General features: G+C 56.5%; 1 protein-coding gene across 1 annotated transcript in view; it reads left to right on the forward strand.

Moving 5' to 3' along the window:
• The first annotated feature begins 874 nt into the window (after positions 1-874).
• Positions 875-15,686, forward strand: part of PADI2 (peptidyl arginine deiminase 2) — a 45,044-nt gene continuing 30,232 nt past the window's right edge. The window contains exons 1-3 of the mRNA XM_045548597.1: positions 875-1,035; positions 13,531-13,714; positions 15,100-15,172. Coding sequence (XP_045404553.1) covers positions 944-1,035; positions 13,531-13,714; positions 15,100-15,172 — 349 coding nt within the window. The 5' untranslated portion in view covers positions 875-943. The remainder of the gene's footprint in view (positions 1,036-13,530; positions 13,715-15,099; positions 15,173-15,686) is intronic.

Genomic DNA, 15,686 nt, shown 5'->3' on the forward strand with positions numbered 1-15,686 from the left:
CCTCAGCCCCCACAGGACACGAACTGACCTCTGCAGTGGCAGCCCCTAGACTCAGTAGCCCAGGCCAGAACCAGGCCCCAATCCTCGTCCGTGCTCTCTCCCTGAACTCGCACATCCTGTCATTCAACAGGTGCCACCAAAGTCTCAGCCCGTAAGCACCGGTCAGATCCACCCCTCCTCTCCAGCCCTGTCTCACGGCCCCAGGCAGGGCCCTCGTGGCTTCTCCTCATCCTCCGCCTCATCCACCGGGGCAGGTGGACAGTTGGAATGACCCATTTCACTGCTACGCCCGACCACCACTCGCTGAGGATGTCATCCCAGGCCCCGTCGCCCACCCCTCCCCCATGCCTTGGTTGGCACTCTGGCCCCTGTCAGGTGCCGGGTCCCCGCTCCCACCCCTCCCGGTTTCCCTACGGTAATGTCCGTGGATTGTTGCGGGTAGGAGGTTGCCAGGCTGTACGCAGCTCCCTAGCCTTGCTCAGGCGGCCCCCTCCTCCCCTCTAGTTTGCAGGCGCCTCCTGCAAGAAGGCTCAATCATCCCCGCCCGGGGGACGCCTTCCCCGACCCCAGGCTAGGTTTGCTCACACCCTCTGTGCTCTGTCGTCTGCATTTTCTGTCCCACTGGGCTGGGGCGTCGGGAGGGGAGACCCGGCCCTGAGTCCTGGCGCCTGGCACCTGACACCTGCGTACTCACTGAAGATTTGTTGAATGAAAGAACCATTTCTCTGCCGACTTCATCCAGACCGCAGTGGGGGCGGGGAGGAGACGAGCTGGGGGCGGGGCCACGCTGGCCGGCGAGCCGCCACGCCCACTCCCGCCCACGCCCCGCCCCCCGGCGGCTGAATAAGGCGGCGCCCGCGGCCGCCGCCAGCTCAGGCTGCTGGAGGGCTCACCTGCGACAGGTGCTCCCGGCTGCCCCGGACAAGCGAGCGCGGGCGGGAAGATGCTGCGTGAGCGGACTGTGCGGCTGCAGTACGGGAGCCGCGTCGAGGCGGTGTACGTGCTGGGCACCTACATCTGGACCGATGTCTACAGGTGAGCCGGGCCACCGCGCCGGCCCGAGAAGCCCTCGGTCCGCAGATCGGCCCCAGAAATCCTGACACCCTCCCCCGACTCGGGGACGTGGACAGCCTTCCTCCAACCCGAGTCGCTCCTCATCCCGAGTGCCCCGCGCCCAGAAATCCTAAGAACCTCACGCAGAAACTTGACAACCCCACACCCTGTGCCCGCCTTTCCGAAACCCTGAGATCCCCGACACCCTGACACAGCCTCAGCCCCAGCGCCTCACTACTCCTTCCCAGACCCCTTCCCGTCTCTGTCCCCGCAGTCTTCCTACCACGCCCTCTCCGGTCCCTGTCTGGGGCGCCCTCAGCAGCCCCTCAGTTCCCCACCGCCCTCTCCCCTTTCACTTCCCCACTTGCCCTTAGCACATCCCTTCCTCTCAGGCCCTCCCGACTCGCCACCCACCCTGGCCCAGCCTCCACTCCCGCTTCCCACTGCCAGCCGGGCCTCCTGGAGCTCTGCTGGGGCCTGGGTAGGACCGGAGGGGAGCTGCCCTGGGGTGGGGCAGAACCCGGCCTGGACTGTTGCTCAGGCTCCGATTTCGCCTGGTGGGGGCTGCTGGTGGTTGCCTGTCCCCAGGCGCTGGCCACGAGCTCCATGTCCCCAAATGCCTTCCGCTGACTTCACCCTGGGATCAGAGAGAGACCATGTTCCATCTAGCTGAGGACAGGGACTTGGGGTACTGAGTGGGGTCTTTGTCGGAAGAGGGACCCTGATTCAGGATCCTGTTTCCATTCCTCTTCTCTCTGCCCACGAACTTGGTCGAGTACAGGATTTCTGAGACCACAGGACATAGGTAGGGCCCTACCGCTACTCCAGCCCCCAGGAAACAGCCAAGTCCAGGATCCATGACCCCTAGTAGGTGGGATGGGGCCTTGGGAAGGTGTGGCTGGTATGAATGAAGGGGCGGGGCGAGTCCTGGAGGCTGATGCTGGGGTTTTATCTGAAGCATCTGAAATGTTCCCCATTCCTAGGGTTGGAGGGGTCAGTGCTGGGAGGAGGGGGCTTGCAGGACTCTGAGGTGGGACCCTATGCTAAGACCCAGGTGGGTCCCCTAACTTCCCTCTGCCTCAAGCTGAGCTCGCATGGAGGTGCCAGTGTGGCTTATTGCTCTCAAATCATTCTGACACCTGCAGTGCCCTGCCTCTGCCAGGCCCCCTCCAAACCCCATCCTTGTGTCTCCCCACACACCCTCCCCAGCCCATCCTCTCCTTCACCTCCTGTGGCCCTGGCAGCCCTCCAGCTGCCCAGCCAGTCTCCTGCCACCTCCGCAGAGGCACTGGCCACGCTGATACCACCAAGCCCCAGGACCAGGGACCCTCTCGGCTCCTCTGCCCCGGCAGCCGCCGCCTCGGCCTGGGCCTGGACCTCAGTCGTCCTGCACCTAAACCTCACAGGTGGACTGTGTGGTCCCTGAGGGTCGTAACACTGCCAATGGAGGGTGGTCCAGACACCAGTGGCCTGGGAGAGCTCCCCGCCCTTCCCCACCCCCAGCTCTGAACTGGGCACCGTCAGGGAGTGGGCTGGGAGCCAGGGTGCTCAGGTCTCTAAGCCTCAGCTGTCACCATACCCGCCTGTTTGTTTGCTGGGGCACTTTTGGTGCAGCCTGAAAGGCTGGCGTGGTGCCTTCAGTGGGGAATGGGGAGCAAAGGAGGGGTCCTGCTCAGGCCCCCTGCCCTCGCTCTGTCCTGGCAAAGAAAGGCCCAGCCAGGTGGGGGCACTGAATGAGGCAGTTGCAGAATCATCCGTCCTCTAGCAGGGGGCAGACTGTCCCCTTTGTCCTTCCTCAGGACACCAGCTACAGCCATAACAACCCACACCCCACACCTGCACTTAAGATTCTCCACAACCTCCAAGAGGGGCAGCGCAACCTAGACCAGCGCTGTCCAAAAGGAATTGAATGTGAGCCCCAATAAAGCCACATTTGTCATTTTAAATATTCTAGTAGTCCACACTTTTTAAAAAATTGAAATAAATAGGCACAATAAATTTTAATGATGTATTTTATTTAACCCAATATAGCCAAAATATTATCATTTCAATAGGTAATCAATATAAAAATTATTAATGAGGTGATTTACATTCTTTCTTTCATGCTAAGTCTTTGCAATCCAGTGTGTATTTTACACTTCAGCACAGCTCCGTGTGGATTGGCTGCGTTTCAGTTGCTCACTAGCCACACGTGCTGGTGGCCACTGTCCTGGACTAGAGCAGAGTATCACAATCTTGACACTATTGCATTTGGGGCCAGATATTTCTTTGTCATGGGGAGCTGTCCTATGTAATGTAGGACGTTTAGTGGCACCCCTGACCCCTCTCCCCTAGATGCCAATAGCAAGCCCCAAATTGTGGCAACCAAATATGTCTCGAGACAATGCCAGCAGTCCTCTGGCAGGAGGGCAAAATTATCCTTAGTTGAGACTCACTGGTCTAGTGGAAGGAAGCCTCTTCCAGGACTAAGGAGCCTGGGCTGTTACTGCTATTATTACTCGTAATGTCTGTGTAATAAGAGCTACTATCAGTAGTAATAAGTGAGCACTTAGGAATTGAACACATCATCTCATCTCATTCACACCATAGACCTTGGAGGTCGTTCTTAGATCATCCCATTTCGTAGATGAGGAAGGTAAGGCTCAGAGAGATGAGGCCATTGGCCCAAGGTTGCACAGGACTCAGGGACAGGTCTATCGGACACAGAACTCATGCTGTTATCCTCCACTCTTTCCTGTGTGACCCTAAAACCAGCAGGTTGAGCTAGATGACCCCCTCAGCCTGTGTCCCTTCCACCCTCCACCCTCGCCACAGGCACACCGATCCAGGAGACTTCACCCAGTCCCTGTGGCCCTCTACTTCCTGCTGAGTCCTTCCCAGCCTAGACACAAGTCCTGGCTCAAGACCCCAAGTGATACCCCCAGGGTCTCTGAGTAGACCCCAAGGAACAAGGCCTGGTGGAGGCTGGGCCCAGTTAGTTAGGAAGTGGTGTCCCGACCTCAGTCCTTCTGAGTCACGAAGGTAAGCAAACAGGTCTCAGCACCCACCCAAGGGCTCTGGGCTCCCCTTCCCGAGATGTACATGCAGCCTCTTCCCCTCCAGCCACGCAGCAGGGGCCTGGCCTGCCCCAGCCTGACAGATCTTGTGATCCTGGCAGAAACTGCTCTGCCAGTATTAGCTCCCCCCTCCTCCCCTGCAGGATCGCCTGCAGCTCTTAGGGACTGAGAAGCCCTCAGGGCAGTGAGAAGAGGCAGGACTTCAAGTAACCCAGACTAGGTTCCTATCCACTGGCTGTGTGACCTTGAGCAAATCGCTTTATGTCTTTGAGTCATCATTGACCCAAATGAGGGGCAATCAGAGAACATAAGGAAGGACCCGTACACAGTAGAAATTGTACACAGGGTCACAGTGATGAACAGTCCACCACTTTGCTGTGCCAGAACGGGTCATCCAGGCTACCACAGAACGGGGGCACCCACTTTCTCCCAGCAAAACTGGCCCCTTCGGGGATGGATGCCTCGACCCGGCCACATTCTGACTGCTCATCTCCAGTGAGCTATGAGTAGATGCACAGAAAGAAGGAAGTAGGATTTTTTCTAGACATTGTACTTTGTGATTGTTGTTTAAGGTATTTGCCGTTTACTTCTGCTATTCCCAAATATACTCACCGTAGGTCTGGCACAAGTACACCTGGCCCACACCACCTCCCCCAGTGGTCCCTTTAGCTGGCAGCTGCTTCTTCACTGGGGCTGGCCTGGGTCCCCAAGTGATTTGGGCTTGAAGCTGGAGAGAAGGCACAAAGGGAATAACGTCCCCAGGTTGGTTTCACTCTGGCCACCCACCTCTCGTGGGTTATGTTTTCCATGCACTGGAAGCATGGACGCTCCTAGAGTCCGGAAGGAATGAAGAGAGGGCAGCCTCGAAGTAAAGGAGTGGGGTGGTCACCCTCTGCTCGACCCTCCCACTGACCCACAAAGCAGACCTTGGAGATGGCTTCTCCTGTCCCTCCCTCGGTTTATGCATCTTTCTAAGGGACGGAGGGCTCTTGGTAAGGCAGTTGTCCCCTTCTCCTCCCAGGCAGACAGAGGCCAGATCCTGAGGTCTGCAGGAGCTTTGGGACAAAGAGGTGATGTTAACAATTGTCTCTTGCTCCTGCAGAGCAGTGTCCTGGTTACATCTGACCTGGCAATGAGCCCACAAGGTGGCGGGTGGCAGGTGGCAGGTGGGGGGTCAACTCCTGCCCCTTCCCCGGGATTCCCCAAGGCAGAGGCCGACCGGCCATCTTCCCTGGCAGAGCCTGGCCTGTCGCTCTCTGGTGGAAATGGGAAGAGGGTACCAGGGCACGAGCTCCTAGTCTCTGGCACAGACACACTCCCAGACTTTCTCTGTCTCTTGGTTGGTGTGAGTGCTGGGGACTTAGGACAAAGTCCAGGAGGGTCTGAGTCCAGTTTGCAGTGACACAGTGGGCTCCCCTCCCCACAGCGTACCAGGCCCTGCCTCACTGACCCCCTGCTAGCGATCTCACTGCGCACACCCCGCCCCGGCTGTGTGGATGCCGTTAGCCTTGAACGCGCCAAGCTCATTCCCACCTCAGGGGCTTTGCAGTTGCTCTTCCCACTGCCAGGAATGCTGTCCCCAGACCTCCGTAAGCCTGACTGTCATCAGTCAAGTCTCAGCTCAAACGTCACCTCCTCCAGGCAGCTTTCTTTGACTGCCCCATGTCGTGGTGCCCTACCTGGGCCCTGGGCACTCTCTATCTTAGTATATTTTTTTTTCTTTGCACATCTTATTATTTACTTACTATTACTAGCTAACACTTATTGAATACTTATTATGTAGCCAGCAGTCTTCTCAACACTTTGCATACTCATCTCACATGTATGTAATGATTTACACGTGCTTAAAGCTCACAACTTTATGGTACTATTATTAGGTACTATTATTGTCCTCCTTTCACGAGTCGGGGGACTGCAGTGAAGAATGTGTGTCCAGGCTGGCACGGCCAGTAAACGGTGGGTGTAGAGCCCAGGCCCCTGACCGCTCTGCGGGCTGCCTTCCCAGAACTGGAGTTAAAACGTGCTGGAGGCTCGCTGGCCTCCCGCGAGTCAGTGACGGGCTCCTAGGTTGAGTGAATGAACGGACGGATGTGGCCAGGGATGCAGGCGGACTGGCCTGTGCCGGGGCTGAGCTCCCCACCCCCAGCCTCGAGGGACGGGCGCTGCTGGATGGGGCTGTGGAAGGTCAAGGGCACGCGGCCGAGCTTGGCCAGAGCAGTGCTTGCTCCCAAGAGAATGACAGTTGGAGGAATTCAAGCCGGGTCAGGTGGCCCCATAAATTAGAACAACACCCAGAGCCCTCAACCCTAAGCAGGAGGCCTGGCCGGGAGCTGCTGCAGGGCTCCGGTTTCAGGCTGGTTCCCTGGGGGTGGGGGGATTCTAAGGAGGACCTGGCCCACAGGCCCCTGCATGGCTGGGGTCCCTGGGGGCCTTCCCCCATTGGCCACAGGACCCCGAGTTAGGATGGGAACACAGTGGCAGGGGCTCACCGCAGGGCCCATCCTGCTGGCCAGGCACACCTGTTAAATTTCGGGGGAGGCCAATTTCCAAGGCAGCTCCCTCCTGCCCAGCCACACCAGACCTGTGCCCAGGGGCTTCGACAGACCCCTCACTGCTTATCTTGGTTGTACGCCCAAGAGCCCAGGACATGAGGCCAGCTTTTGGTGTCCCCTTCCTGGGTCTCTGACTCCCACCTGTGAAATAAGTAGGGGGCTCAAGAGGCCCCTAAGGGCCTCTCATTTGGTTCTCTCCTAAGCCAGGCCTGACCCTCCCCTCCACCCCCTGCCAGGTGCCACTACTTGGAGGATCTTAGGGAAGACTCCAGCCTGTGGGTTCTATGCCAGGCCCAGATCTCAGAGAGCTTGGTTTCACCTCTGCCATTACTGTCCCTGTGACTCGGAGCGAGTATTTGCCTTTTGTGTGCCTCAGTGTGCTCATCTATAAAATGGGATGGCACTGGTACAGGCCTCATGGGGTTATCAAAAGGGCAAACTGAGAGCAAAAGGCTTGGCACAGTGCCCGGCACACCGTAAGTACTCGGTTCCCTGGAGGTCTAGTGGTTGGAAAATAATAATAAATACTGCAGGAGTAGTACTGAATTAGCATTCGGTTTATTATAATATTATTAAAATAAATAATAATGAGACATGGTCTCTGCCCTCAAAGAGTTCATTGCACTGAAGGGAGAGAAACACTGAACATTTATTAAGTGTTGTTTGAGGCACCAGCAGAGGGTGGGAGAGATGTATTCTGGCTAATGAGAGCAGGGAAGACTTCCTGGAGGAGATGACAACTAAGCTGGGTCTTGAAGGATGGACAGGGGTCCAGAGACAGACCAAGGACATGCCACGCAGGGGCAGAGGTAGCTGGCAGGAGAGCTGGGGCACACGGAGGCAGACAGGGCGGAGCTTCAGTAGCCTGGAGGGTGAGGCTAGAGGGTGGGTGAGCTCAGACTGGGCTTTGACTGCCGCTCAGGTGCTGGACTTCGTTCTGTAGGTTGTGAGGAGTCATTGACGGGCTCTGAGAAGGGCCGTAACTGTAGATTAGGTTGTTTCTTCCGTTAGGAGAGGCCCAGGGCAGCTGGAGGCGCCAGGTGGCGAAGGAGGCTGGCTGAAGACAGATGTCATGGTTTGCCTCTGCCCAGGGCAGCTGCCCACCCTCCAGGCTCCAGCCACCACCATGCCGAGCACCAGGTGTGAAGTCTGGACTGAGGTCTTCCCAGCCCGGGTCCTTGTCTGCCTCCTGCTCACCATGGGCTCACACGCCAGGCTGGCACCCACGACTCCCCCCTCGGGCTCCTGTAAAGACCCGCAGGCAGGATGTCACACCCGGGCTGCCAGGAGCTGGGGTCACTCTGGGGATGAGCCCCGGCTGGTGTTAATGAGGCCCAGGGCAGGTGGACAAGCTGAGACAGCCAGATGCCGGCGAGGAGCAGGCACTTCATGCCCTCCAGTCTGGGGCAGAGTGAGCCACCCCAGCCCTGCAAGGCCAAGCCAGTGACCCTCCCCATGACTGAGCCAAGACCAGAGAAGCTGGGTGGCTTTCCAGAGGCCACAGAGCATTTGTGGGGCTGGGAAGATGTCCTTTATTTGACACCAGCCGAATGGCCACTTCCCTCCATTTCCATGGCCACCACTTGGTCCCAAGGCACGACTGTCACTCATCTGGGCAGCTGCAGTCACCTCCTCACTGGTTCCCCACTTCCTCTATTGCTCTCCTGAAATTCGTCCCCTACCCCTGCACCCTGGGTGACCCTGAACCCCAGGTGATCAGTCCACAGTGCCAAAGTGATCCTGCCACCCCTGCTTAGAAACTGTCAGTGACTGCCCTCTACTCTCAGGAGAAAGGCCAGCTCCTCCACACAATCTAGAACTTCTCCTCACACCACTCTCCTGCCTCTTGCTCACAAACTCCAGCCACATCCCCTCCTTCCAGTTTCTCGATCATGCTGGCTGACTTCCACCCTGGGCCATCCACCCAGGTTGTCCTTGTTGCTTGGAAGTCTCTGCTCCTCTTCCTCTCCTCCCTTTGTCGAATTCTGTGGTTCTCAGACTGTGCTCCCTGGACCAGCAGTGTTGGCATCACCTGGGAGCCTATTAGAAATGCAGTTTCCCAGGCCCCAGCCCAGACCTGATAAATCAGAAGCTCAGGGGTTGGGCCCATCGGCCTGCATTTAACAGGTGCTGTAGGCAATGCTGATGTATGTTCAAATTTAAGAACCACTGGTTTAATTAATTGCTTTTTTGTTTTTGTTCTTTTTTGAGACAGAGTCTCACTCTGTTGCCCGGACTAGAGTGCCATAGCATCAGCCTAGCTCACAGCAACCTCTAACTCCTGAGCTCAAGCGATCCAACTGCCTCAGCCTCCCGAGTAGCTGGGACTACAGGCATGCGCCACTATGCCTGGCTAATTCTTCTATATACATTTTTAGCTGTCCATATAATTTCTTTCTATTTTGAGTAGAGATGGGGTCTCACTCTTGCTCAGGCTGGTCTCGAACTCCCGAGCTCAAAGAATCAACCCGCCTTGGCCTCCCAGAGTGCTAGGATTACAGGCGTGAGCCACCCCACCCAGCCATTAATTCTTGTCTGTCCTGTGGAGTGCAAAGTTTAGACCTTAGCTTAAATGCCACTTCCTCGGGGAATCCCTCTTTGAACCCCAGACCGGGGCCTCGTGGCACCCCAGACTTCTCCTCGGTAGGAATTATCACAGCTGCAGTCACACAGTTAACTGTGTAACGCATTGAAAGTCTTTTTCTTCCACCAGAATAGAAACTCCACGGGCCCAGGGAACAGGTTATCTTTTCCACCCACCTGCCCCCGGCACCTAGAACTGTGCCGGCGCATAGTGCGTGTTCAGTGATCACCTGTTGAGTGAATGGATGACCGTGGACACCAGCCCCCTCTTCCCGCCCTCCCACGGCAGACATTTGTACTACTGCATGCCCCACCAGGCCAGGTGCTAAAAAAAAAAAAAAGAAAGGAAGACGATACGATCCCTACCTTGGAGGAGCTAACTGCCACAGGGACAATAACCATGAGGACAAATCGGTTGGGTGGGGTCTTCAAGGAGAGGTGGACACTTGCCAGGCAGAGAAGTCGGGGAAAGTCTTGCAGGTGGAAGGAACAGCAGATGCAAAAATGCACCGTGAGATGAGGCCATGCAGGAATCCAGGGGTTGGAAGGAGGCGCAGAAAATGGGGCCGGAGAGTCAAGCTGGCTGCGGTGGCCGAGTGCCACTGGGTGAACACCAGGCTACAGAGCTTGGGTTTGATTTTTTTTTTTTGAGACAGAGTCTCGCTCTGTTGCCCAGCTAGAGTGAGTGCCGTGGCGTCAGCCTAGCTCACAGCAACCTCAAACTCCTGGGCTTAAGCGATCCTACTGCCTCAGCCTCCCGAGTACCTGGGACTACAGGCATGCGCCACCGTGCTCGGCTAATTTTTTTTTCTATATATATTTTTAGTTGGCCAGATAATTTCTTTCTATTTTTAGTAGAGACGGGGTCTCGCTCTTGCTCAGGCTGGTCTCGAACTCCTGACCTTGAGCGATCCACCTGCCTCGGCCTCCCAGAGTGCTAGGATTACAGGCGTGAGACACCGCGCCCGGCCCAGAGCTTGGGTTTTATTGTGTGGGTCGGCACTGAGGGGCCGCTGAATCTTTTCAGGCAAGCAAGTGACCTGATTTCTGTTTTTTTACCAAAAAAAAAAAATCGCTCTGGTAATACAGCTTGGAAAGCCAAGAAGGGTGGGTCCATTCATTCATTTATTCCCAGAGAACACATTGGGCATGGCCGCGTCCTGGGTTCTTGGATGCAGTGGGGGGCAAAGCATATGTGGTTCAGGGACTGGCAACCCCGAACGTAACAGCCTCTGTCCATAAGCAAGGAGGCCCTAACCACCCCACTCCCACTCCCTTTCCCTCAGTACTGCCCTGGGGCCCTCCCTGCAGCCTCCAGGGACAACTGAGGCGCCTGCAGCCCCTGGCTCTCGGGTTTCTGCAGGGGGTTCTAAGAGGTTCTTCCTGGGGAGGAAGGCAGCCAACAGGATCCGCAGGGGGACAATGGGCACCTTTGTTGCTTCTGCCAGGGCCGCTCCAAGAATAGCTGTTTGCTCAGCAGGGCCGGTGCTGGGTAGTGGGAGGCGCGGGGCCCTGGGGCTGCGCTGTGGGCCTGGTGTGGAGCCTCTGGGGCCTCCTCAGGTTTCTCGTTGGCCGGGAGGAATGAAGGCGCTCCCATCCTCTCACTTAACACTGATGCAACCGAGAGCAGCAAAGCCCCTGGCCCAAGGCCACCAGCAAGGTGATGGGCAAAGCTGGAACTTGCACTAGAGGAATGTTCCCCAGACCCGAGTCCACGATTTCCCAGACTCTCACGATTTTCGCCAAAACCATCTTCCACCTGTAGCACCATCATTTTTCCTTAAACCAACTCACATTCTTCTTAATAACTTTATTTCAAACAGTGACTTTATAGCATTGCCATAAATGGTAAGGCTTGTCAGTTGCCGTAAAAAGATACTGCATTTAATAAACACACACATCTTCTTTTCAACTGCTCCTCCACGTGCCACCTGAAGCACCCGAGGTGCACACCCACACCTCCCTTCGGCACGGCTGGCCTTCCCTGCCACTCGGTTCTGCCCTCCTCGCTGGGCGCGTGTGATGGGCCAAGCCCTGTGCTGGGCTCTGACGGATGAGGACGGGAGAGGCTGGGCCCTGCCCTCAGCGGCCCACAACCGAGGGGAGGGCGGGTACCACGTGGCAGCATCACGCTGCAAAACGTGGCCCAGCCCTCTGACGGATGGGAGACGAGAGCTGTGAGGCAGGAGGGTGGCAGCCCTCCTGTGTCTTAGGGGGGGACAGATGGACACTCAGAGGGGCAGGGAACGTGTTCAAGACCCCGTCAGCAAGTCAGTGGCAAAACAGGACTCACAGCCAGCTCTCTGCACATGCACTCCCCATCCAGGGCCTTTGCCCCAACTCTGTGCCTCTCCTGATGACAGATGTGGACAGAGGACAGCAGGCCACAGCCACCAAGTGTCCAGCCTCACATCAGCCCAGTGTCCCCATGACCAGCTGAGGCGTTTAGAAGGAGGCAGAGGGACAAGAAATGGAGTGGCCCTGGGGCTTCTGGATTGAGCTCCTCTCCCAATGTTGGGCACTGGCTTCGGGCCCCTGCCCACTCTCTCCTGCCACTGCCCAAGACCAGTGGTCTTTGCCAGTAGCCCTGGGGGTTGGTGGCCTGGGTCAGTGAGATGCTGCCTGGTGGCTGCTACAGACTCACAATCACGGCCTTGGCCACCCCAGGGCTCTAACCACTGGACCGCACTACTAAATGTCTAAACCAGTGGTTCTCAAAGTGTGGCCCCAGGACCAAGCGCATCAGCAGTTCCTGGAAATGGGTTAGAAATGCAAATTCCTGGGCCCCACTCCAGACCTGCTGACCCTGACACTGAGGTGGGGCCTGGCAGTCTGCGTTTGACAAGCCCTCCAGGTGCTGCTGCTGCTGCACTTTGGGACCCACTGGCCTAAACCTCCCCTTCAACCCTGGCCACCGTTTACATCCTCAGCTGCCCTGGCCGCGCCTTGGTCGTGCCAGCCAGACTCTGCAGGGATGGGATCCACAAACCTTCAGCCTTAACAGAGAAACACCCTGAAGGCTGTAAAAACACCCCTGGTGGCTCTGATGCACAGCCATCATTGAGAACTCCTGGAACCCGGGCCCCAAAAATAGCATCTGTGCCTTTGAGACATGCTTATTCCTACGTCTTAGTCACAAATCCCATGCGAATCCCACCTAAATCCCTATGAGCCCTCTTGGGACTTTAGGAACCTTCAGACCAGGACTGGATTTATCAAAACCGCCAGCCCTCAGTACCTTCTCACGCTGGTCTCCCTGTCTCCTTCCTGTCACCTCCTTAAGCCAGTGTCTTAGTCTGCTCGGGCTGCCACAGCAAAACACCACAGACAGGGTGGCTTAAGAACAGATTTATTTTCTCACAGTTCTGGAAGCTGGAAGTTCGAGATCAGGGTGGCAGCATGGTCAGGTCCTGGTGGGTGTCCTCTTCCCGTCTTGCAGATGGCCACCTTGTCACTGTGTCCTTGCATGGCCTTTCCTTGGAGTGTGCATGTAGAAAGAGACCGACCTCTCTCTCTCTGTCTCTCTCTCTCTCTCTCTCTCTTCTTATGAAGCCACCAATCCTATCGAATTAGAACCGCTCCCTTCTGACCTCACTTAACCTTCATTACCTCCTAAAAACCCCATCTCCAAATACCATTACTCTAGGGGTTAGGGTTCAACATAAGAATTTGTTGGAGGGGACACAAACATTTAGTCCATAGCAGCCAAATCAAACCAGTTCGTTCTCCTGCCCTGAAGTCTTAATGACTTTTCAAGAATCCTCAAAATATTTCCCTTCCAATGGAAAACCACCCCTGAGCCCCAAGGAATGACTCTCAGCGCATGGGGAATTCTAGACTAAGAAAGCCGTGGCAGGAGGGAGGGGACCTTTGTAACAGACACACCACCCTGCCCCGTTAGGACCGGGTTCCAGGCTCCACCCCGTGAGAATGCAGCACTTCACTCAGCGACCGGACAGGGCAGCAGGGGTCCAGGCCCAGCGCTGCCTTTGGAGCAAACTCATTTCTCTGTCTGGGCCTCGGTTGTCCACCCTCACAGGGCCACGTGGCTCCCAAAGCTGCCGCCCATGATAGGCACCAAGAAGCTTGCTGAGAATTCAGATTCCCAGGACGCGGGCCCAGGTGATCTGTGTGTTCAGCAGGTGCCCTCTTCACTACCAGGTGACTGCAGTGCAGCTGGTTCCCTGGGGTACCCCCAGACCAGGTGCCCCTCCAGAATTCTCCTCCCAAAGCCCTCGACCCACCTACCCCAGGGCTCCCCCGACCCTCTCTTCTCTCTCCCCCAGCGCGGCCCCAGCCGAGGCCCAAACCTTCAGCCTGAAGCATTCGGAGCGCGTGCGCGTGGAGGTGGTGCGGGACGGGGAGGCCGAGGAAGTGGCCACCAATGGCAAACAGCGCTGGCGTCTCTCGCCCACCACCACGCTGCGGCTCACCATGAGCCAGGCGAGCACCGAGGCCAGCAGCGACAAGGTACCACGGCTGGGGAAGTCCGCCTTCTGAGGGCCGCGGGGGCCCGGCCACGCTGGGATGGAGGCGGCCTAGACCCGCCCTTTCTGATAGAAACCTAATGCACGCTGTGGGTCAATTTCAGTTTTTTTCTAGCAGCCACATTAAAGAGGCAAAAAGAAACAGGTGAAATTAATTTTCTTAACATATATATATATATATATATATATATATATATATATATATATATATATATATCAAAGGGCCGGGCGCGGTGGCTCACGCCTGTAATCCTAGCACTCTGGGAGGCCAAGGCGGGCGGATCATTTGAGCTCAGGAGTTCGAGACCAGCCTGAGCAAGAGTGAGACCCTGTCTCTACTAAAAATAGAAAGAAATGAGCTGGACAACTAAAAATATACAGAAAAAAATTAGCCGGGCATGGTGGCGCGTGCCTGTAGTCCCAGCTACTTGGGAGGCTGAGACAGAAGGATTGCTCGAGCCCAGGAGTTAGAGGTTGCTGTGAGCTAGGCTGACGTCACAGCACTCTAGCCAGGGTGACAGAGCGGGACTCTGCTTCAAAAAAAAAAATATATATATATATATATATCAAAATAGCACCTTTTTGACATGCCATCAACAGAAAAATATTACTAAGATAGCTTGTGTTCTTTTTCCATCCCAAATCTGAATCCCGTGTGTGTTTTACGCTTGCAGCACATCTCAGCTCAGACTAGCCACACTGCCAGTGCTCCGTGGCCATGTGGGCTGGTGGCTGCTGTGTTGGACAGCACAGTGCTAGACCATGGGGTGATGGCTTCACAGAGGGGGACAATTGTAGCCTGCTGAGCGGTGGCAAGTTCAGAGGCTCAGAACCACAGAATCATTGGAAGTCGCAGTCACAAGCGCCCTTGGTCTCGCTGTCTGTAAAGTGGGATGGCGAGCCCCCACCCCTTGGAGGGATTTGTCCAAGTGGTGAGGCTGAGACTGGCACCATCTCCTCACTGGGTCTCTAACTATGAACTTCACCCGATGCCCCATCGCCGCATTGGCACTGGGCATTGTCCAGAGAAAACACCCTCAGCCCTGCTCCCCGAGGGCTCAGCAGGAGCAAGACACACATGTGGCAGATGTGGGGGCCTTGCAGAATGTCCATGGGGACACGGGAAGGCAGGTGGCATCCTGGCTGCACCCTGAGCTGGCAAGAGGGGCATCCCCTGTCTAGTTCGGTTATCTAGGGAAGCTGCCCACCAACCCAGGAGTGCTTCCTGGAGGAGAGGGTGCCGATGTTTGGAGAGGGCTGACTTGACAAGCTGTGAGGCATGGGATGGGGGCGGTTACTTCAGGTTTTCCTGCTTGTAATCTGTGACCTCTGCCCTTCTCTCCATCTGCTGTGCCCCTCACCACCAAGGTCACCGTCAACTACTATGACGAGGAGGGGAGTGTGCCCATCGACCAGGCTGGGCTCTTCCTCACGGCCATTGGTGAGTTGGTGTGGCTGCGGTCCCGGTGCCTTCATCCCCCGGGGCCTGGCACCGCTGCCCTTCTCGGTGGCACTTGTGCTATTCTCAGTGCTGCAGACCTGGCACCTGGAGCTTCTCCTATGGGTGCCCTGGCCCTTCTGTGCTGGGCTGGGGGACTTCTCCTGGGAAGAGGTGTGCCCTGATCTGCCAGCAACTCACCCCAATGACAGGGTCCCCTTCCTGGTCTCTGTGGGCCATGAAAGAGCAAAAGGAAACTCTGTCTCCCCCTGCCTCTCCCCTGCAGCCTGGAAAAGAGCTTCCCTGTCTTGGGGAGGGAAATGGCCACGGTCTGTAAAGCCTGCCACTGACCTTGACAATCACAGCCACCCCCGTGCCCTCCGCAGATCCAGCCCTGGCTGAGGGCACAAAGAGGCAGCCTGGGTCCTTAACTCACCTCATCCAAGCCCTTCATTTAACCCACGAGGACCCTGAGGCCCAGAGACATTGGGGAACTTGTTCAAAGTAACACAGCAAC

The sequence above is a fragment of the Lemur catta genome, chromosome 3 (assembly GCF_020740605.2).
Source record: "Lemur catta isolate mLemCat1 chromosome 3, mLemCat1.pri, whole genome shotgun sequence".
In the NCBI taxonomy this organism is placed as follows: Eukaryota; Metazoa; Chordata; class Mammalia; order Primates; family Lemuridae; genus Lemur; species Lemur catta.